The 7,039-nt window shown below is 29.5% G+C and overlaps 1 protein-coding gene across 5 annotated transcripts in view; it reads left to right on the top strand.

The window, feature by feature from the left end:
- Positions 1 to 610: 610 nt before the first annotated feature.
- Positions 611 to 7,039, top strand: part of LOC106461284 (rho GTPase-activating protein 20-like) — a 111,928-nt gene continuing 105,499 nt past the window's right edge. For all 5 annotated transcript variants that reach the window (XM_022388525.1, XM_013921103.2, XM_022388517.1 and 2 more), the window contains exon 1: positions 611 to 935. In XM_022388525.1, the coding sequence (XP_022244233.1) occupies positions 924 to 935 (12 nt within the window). In that variant the 5' untranslated portion in view covers positions 611 to 923. The remainder of the gene's footprint in view (positions 936 to 7,039) is intronic.

The raw sequence follows: 7,039 nt of genomic DNA, 5'->3' as shown, positions 1-7,039 counted from the left end.
CTTCAAACAAACAAATTTCTATGCACACCGACACACGCTTCATTCATAATACTTTAATTTTCCTATTTTTTAACCACTTGATATAGTCTGACACATAATATTAAATAGTCAAATCTTAAATATAAATGTATGTTTGTACTAAATTTTCTAAACTAAAAAAAGGTGAAATTAGAAGATTTTAAAATATTAATTTTGGCAAATTACTGTATTTTAAATTTATAATGAGTAATTTTTTCATAATTATATAATTGTAAATATTATTAGAATACAATTGTTTATTTTGCGAGATCAGAAACTTGAAACATCGTTTGCAAAAATGTTTATTTGATATCTTACCGTTAATGTTTATAGATCTATTGCTAAGTGTATCTCGCATAACTTTGTGTTTCATTGATGTTTTTTCGCTAAGGTCTAGTAGAGAAAATAATAAACAAATGACGGCTAAAACAACAACAAAAAGAAAAACAAATGTTACAACTACTAAAGAACTAGCTAATAGAAACAATTACTGGCTTTCTGCTAGGATATCTAACAATGAGAAATATCTTTATATATGACATTTTCTCGAGTAGTCTCGAGCAGGGCGTGGAAGACTGTTGATTGCAGTGCCGCTAGGGAATGTGTTGATACTGTGTTGTATGTTGCTGTACAACAGGTATCATGCTACCTAACGAAGAATGAAATGGTTTCATTTGTTTTTAAAACTGCATTGACAAAAGTTATGTAGTTTTAAGAAGTCTTTCATCCCGAAGCTCTGCTCAAAAATGGTTGCGCTTTCATTGCGGTGAATTGTGATTTTTGGGCATGCCTTAAGAGTTAACTTTACTCAGTTACTGAGTTAGGCCTAGCGTAGCAGTGTGTGTACTGGCGTTCAACATGGTGTGTTGTTAGAGCTGGTACTTGGGGACCACAGCAGCCTTTGAATGTTTGTCAAAGTAAGGTGGTACACTTAGATTAAACCTCTTTCAATAATTGTTACTTACTCTTGCTAATATAATTAAAAGTAATTATTTCAAAATTTTTTAATGTGGTTTCTGTTATATATTTCAAAACTACAGTGTTGTAAGTCTAAAATATTTGCAAATTTACGAGTTGCTTTTCTATGTTTTATACATTAATCAATGATTAATTTACTTTATTATAGTGTAACTTATTTATTATATGCCATTGCAAGTATTTAGTTAAATTATTGTAAACTTTTAAGTTGACAGATGAAAACAGACAGTAAATATTATATATGAGAGAAATGAACACAAGTAAACCTTGTATTTTGAATTGATGATTAAAAGGCTTAAGTTCTATTAATGAACAAAAAATGCCTGTTTTCAGTGATTAGCATAGGATGTTTAAGAATTTTTTAATTTTGCATTAGGATTAAGTAAAGCACTTTGCAATGTACCCTTCAAACTTTGTTAATGGTAAACCACATAATTGTTTGGGACATATTTCAAAACATGCATAACTTTATCATGATTGCTCACTCATTTCATTCTGTTTGTGTTTATTTTAGGTAAACTATAAATGTGTAGTAATAAAAATGTCAAAGTTTATCCAGTTTTGTATATTTTGATAGCTTTGAATTTAACTGATTCAACCTTTTAAAGAGATGGACATGCAGTTTATTCAGACTTGTACTACATGGCAAGGATTTGTGATTGTGACCCTGAATCAGGATTGTTACTGACTATACTAGTTCCTTGACAATCAACCTGTTTACAATTTTGAAAGATTGTGTGTTTTTGAGACTACTTAGGTTTACCTTTCTTCTAAACTGTTTATTTTATTAAATCAATCTTACACAAATGTTCACTGTTACCTGATTCCTTTTATTTATTTCTGTGATCAATTTTACCATTTTCTTTCAGAAATTGTCTTTAGAGTCACACAACTGAATTTCTTGTTAACCTGTAAAGATTTGCAATGAGACTTTGATAAAGGATTAGCTATAATAATTATTATTTATTTACCTCAACTTTGCTTGGGGCCTTTCCTCAAAGGACTAATAACCATGCCCTCACAGCTCTTGTTTTTATTTTCTCCTTGGAACTGAGTTTCTGTTTCCATTGCTGTTTTGGATGGTTGTAATAAAGGCAGACTGCTGCTGTATTACAGTCTTACATAGCTGACTGCTGCTGTATTACAGTTCGACTACTGCTTATTGATGCTATCTCACATCCAAATAAATTGTTTTCATGCCTGATTTTACTGCTAAAGACTGACAAATGCTGACTAATGTTCTGTATATGAATAAATTGTTTGTTGTTTTTATTTTGATCACTGTGCACATATAACTATAAAGCACTTATCATTCACAGATTGAATTATTGGACCCAGGATTGCTAAATATAGAGGTGAATCAGGCTAATAGCCGCTGACTCATCATGATAGGTGATGGGTTTATTGTTAATATTTTAAATTTTTGCCACTTTTGGTTTCATATTTTATCCACTAGATTGATTGGCAGTTGGTCAGCATTGGTCAACCTCAAGTCTGAGTGTTGGGCTGTAAGACAGTGGTAATTGTTGGCCTGTAGTATGACCTGTTTTGGACACTTTCTTTAAATATTGAAACAAGTTCATAGTTTGTTAGACAGTGAGTCATGACATACAGAAGATGAATCTGAAATGTTTTTTTTTACTTGCCTCTGATTTGAATTTTTAATAATCAAATGTATCTGCAGTCAGGCATGATTTTTTTTTTTAAATATTAAACCTATTGAATTGAAGTTGCCTTTCAGTATTCACAGCATTCTCTATGCTCTACTTTAAGACAGAATTTTTGTTTTTTGTCTGTCTAAGCTTACACGTGTAGAAAAGAAAAATTTCCAAACAAATTAAGCATCTTTTTTTTTATTATTATCTGTAATATGTCTAATTTTATAATTTTTAAGGAAGCAGTTCTCAAGAAAGTCATGTGTTTAGCCACCCAAGTAGGTGACAAATGATCATGATCTTTAACATTCAATGGTGCTCTTACCATAACTTTTATTAAACTCATTATTATTAAAATTTATTATAAATTATCAAAGATAAATTCATAAAATTGTAATATTTCAGTTTTACAAATTGGCACTTGTTCAATTCAACAGTTGACACCCTCAGAAGCAGAAATAGAAGGTAAGTATGAAGGGTTTACAGTACATTATGGTGCTGTAAAGTCAACTGACATCAAACAAAAAGTGTTTAATAACTAAATTTCTAGTGTTTTTTGTGTGTTAAATAAAAAAAAAATATATTGGTAGTACTAACTTTCACTTAGTTATGTGCCTATTTTTGGCCTTAATAGAGAATTAGTTTATGTATTTACTCCATAAGTGTGAATGAAAGTTTAAGCTGGCATTTATCTATAATTGGCAAATTAGTACACTTAGGAAGTCACATGGTGATATTCTGCAGTGATTATTTGTCATTTTTGACAGTTAATATGACAGCTGACATCTTTCAGATTAACATGTTTTATACACGTACTGCCATTAAAGATGTAACACAAACTGTTTTGGCCAATTCCTTTGGTGATTAACCATATAATCAGCTGTAGAATAGTTGATATATGTAGTTAAAGTTTCTTTAATATCATAAGACAGTAGGAACTATGGGATATTCAAGAAAATTTGGTAATTTTGGAAAAACATAAACAAATTATAAACTTAATAGGATGGATAAATTATTGTTGCTTTCATTCACAATATTGATTATACTATTTAGGTATCAAATGTCATTACCTTTTGTTTTAGTTTATTGTTTGTTATTGTACTTTTATTATATAGATTGTTTTGCATTGTTAGCTTAATATATGTATTTAGGACCAACAGGTTCTAAGCCGGCTGAACCTCATGAGATATTAGGATTACAGCCAAAAATATTAACAATGAGAGTACCCAATTGATGAAACAGTGCATTCTAATCTTTACAAGTAAAAATGTAAGAAATGAATACTTAGTTAGCTATACTGATTGGAAGTTAATATTAATTAAATAGTTTAACAAAAGATCGTATAATAGTAATAATAACAGGAGTACTCGTATTGTAGTTGTCAATGTCAAGTATTTACAACTGTCTGTAACATTTTCTGCATGGGCAGAAAAATGTCAATCTTGTATTGTCTAAATACAGTAAATGTTTTTCTATATTCCTTAACTTAAAGTACTTAATGAGGATGTCCAAGTGAAAAGTCCTAATGAGAAAGTGAACACTTCACTGCACGCAAAGACAAAATTGCACCATTAAATTAAAACCTTATAAAAAGTAAATATGTACTCATTCTTCCACACATATTTTAAGTACTTTAAAGTTGAAATCTATTCAATAAAAAGTTTTATTCATGGAATTCTGTAGTATAAAAATGTTTAAATCTCAGTTTTAGATTTTACCTTGATTCAGGACCTGAATTAAAAGAGTTTTGGTTTTTCGTAATTTGTTTTTATAACAGTATGACATTCAAAGCCTCTATGATGAAATTTGAAATAGCTTGAAACATAATAGAGCCTATTTTAACCTTGTAACTTCAATATAAGTGTAATTTTGTCAAATTTAGCTAGTCACTGTTTCTTAACCTCAGTTGTTATGATGTGATGTAATTGCCTATATATACATATATAAAATTTGAGAAGCCATAGACTGTCAATCTAAACACATAATGAAAGCTCTTTCTCTGTTCCTTTAAACTTTGTAATGGCTTACAGTTCAGTGGAGAATTGCATAGAGATTGGAACAAATTGTTTAGCTTAGTGATATGCTGCTAGAAGAACATGTTTAAAAAAAAAACTTCCACAATTACCATTCTGAGTTTTTTTAATGAAGTGGTCTGAAAGCTGTGTGTCTGGCATTCACAATGTGGATGTACAGACTCATTTCAAACTCATCAGCAAGACAATCTAAGATTTCTGTGATGGCAAACTATTCAGATGATAAAAAAAGCTTGTTTATTTGTATGTATTAGTATATTTATTGTTACTTAAGTATCACATACAAGTACAAAAGCTCCTTAGTTATTAAAACAAACTTTAATTATTAGATAGAAATTGAGATTAATGAAAAATGTAGTTGGAAAAATATTGCATGTGTCAGTATAGGCCTAGGATATAAATACAAGTTGCATTTAAACCAGTCAAGACTTTTATTATTCATCAGTGTTTTATGTTATTTTCACTAGATAAATAGCCATGGCCTTTTTTTTTAAAGCTTGCCTTATCATTTTATGCTTCATTTGATTGTAGTATGATAGGAAAATATGTTTTTTGTGGAGCAACGTGAGTTAGTCTTAGATTGCACTGTTCATTTAAAGTTTTGTTTCACTGACAAGGCTACTGTTGTTAGGCAGTGTCTGTGTTAGGCATTTTTTGGCCTAACTAACTGTTTGATTGGACAGAGAAAATCACAAAAAAATTATAAATTAATATAAAATAGGTTTAAAACTTAATACATATATTAAATGAAACCTGATTAGCAATCATAAACAGTTTGGATTGTTTATGATTTTGGTATGGTAAAAAGTTATTTTAATTGTATATCAGTAATCAGAAACACATTGTAACTGCATGCTGTGTTTTAGAATCAAAACTGATAAAATTTACACACTTCTTTTTTAACCTCTTAAAGTATAAGAGTTCACACGTGCTTCTTGTATCAAGTCTCCCTTATATTATTCATAATTTTTGGAGACCAGTGAAGTTGCACTAGACAATAGATATATAACAAAATGAATAAAATATTGTTACACAAGCCTAATGGGCTAATATAGTGCCCATATATTTGTCTGAGCTAAAATAGCTACATAATATGTAGAAAACTTATCTCAAGTTTCAAATTATTTCAAACTTAAGTTCTGATTTTTTCTTGCATTGTAGTAAAACAAATCATAAAAGAGGTGCATTGAATCAACACATTTGGGTGTTTGTGAGTTAACATGCCTGCTGGTATTCTGATAATGTTGCATTGTAGTTTATCACATACGAGCTTGAGTTGTGTAAAGTTATCAAGTGGAGCTCATTTTCACAGCCCCTATGAAGCAGAGGGTCCAGGGGGCCACCATAGTATCTCAATTCAATGATTTGATGATGACACAGAAAAGTAATTTAAATGTAGAAAATGTCATGTTGTAAAATAGGCCTGCATAAACAATATCAATATCTTTAAATTTATGTATGCCCACGAATGTTTTTATAAAAATTTCTAATAACAATTTTTTCGCAACAAGAAAGTTGCTTCAGTTCGCTCCCCCTCAACTCAAGCCCTGATCACATAAATACCTTTCTCTGTATGGAACTAAAAGCCACTTATTAATATATGTAATTCAGTGCATTCATAGTACAACTGTATTTCAAAGTGATGTCTGTGATTTACAAAGCAAGAAATATCTTATCTTACAAGTAAATAAACTACATGTGTCAGATAAATGAAATCGTAGTAACACATAGAGTAACCTTTAAATTATGAAGCATGCAAAAATTATGTGGAGCAATTTGTGTAGAGAACCTAACTAATTTTATTTCTGGAAAGATTAGGTTCTTTGTTTGAATGTGCACATATTAGCTTTAACTCGTGGAAAAGTCTGTAAGCAAAGAATATAATATTCCTAAACGAATGTGTCTGATAGTTTCCTTTTCTGTTGTTAAATATTTAAAATGTATATTTATATATATTTATCAATAGTAAATTCAGGAATGGTGCTATTTTTATTATTTCCTAAAATTAATTGTAACTGTTTCATAATTGTTTTGAGTATTAATAATAATTGTTCATATGTACATATATCCTACTTGTTTGTATAAATATTCTGAGTCATATGTTATTTTCAAATAGTTTTCAGTATAAAAACCAGTTTTGATTACATATAACAATGATTTTATTTTCACTATTTCACAAAACTTAAAAGATGTTTAATTTCCATGGAAACTGGTGTTTCTAGATCATGAGCACCTGAATGAACAAAGCCTACAATAACCCACTACTGATGGTCATTCATATTTTAAAAGAAGTTTTTTTTTATTAAGATTTATGGTTAAACACCAAAAACTGGTAAAGCATTATAAGCCAATAGG

The sequence above is a fragment of the Limulus polyphemus genome, unplaced genomic scaffold, assembly GCF_000517525.1.
Source record: "Limulus polyphemus unplaced genomic scaffold, Limulus_polyphemus-2.1.2 Scaffold38, whole genome shotgun sequence".
NCBI classification, from domain to species: domain Eukaryota; kingdom Metazoa; phylum Arthropoda; class Merostomata; order Xiphosura; family Limulidae; genus Limulus; species Limulus polyphemus.
The sequence above is the reverse complement of the archived record's forward strand: the minus strand, read 5'-3'. Positions and strand labels throughout refer to the sequence as shown.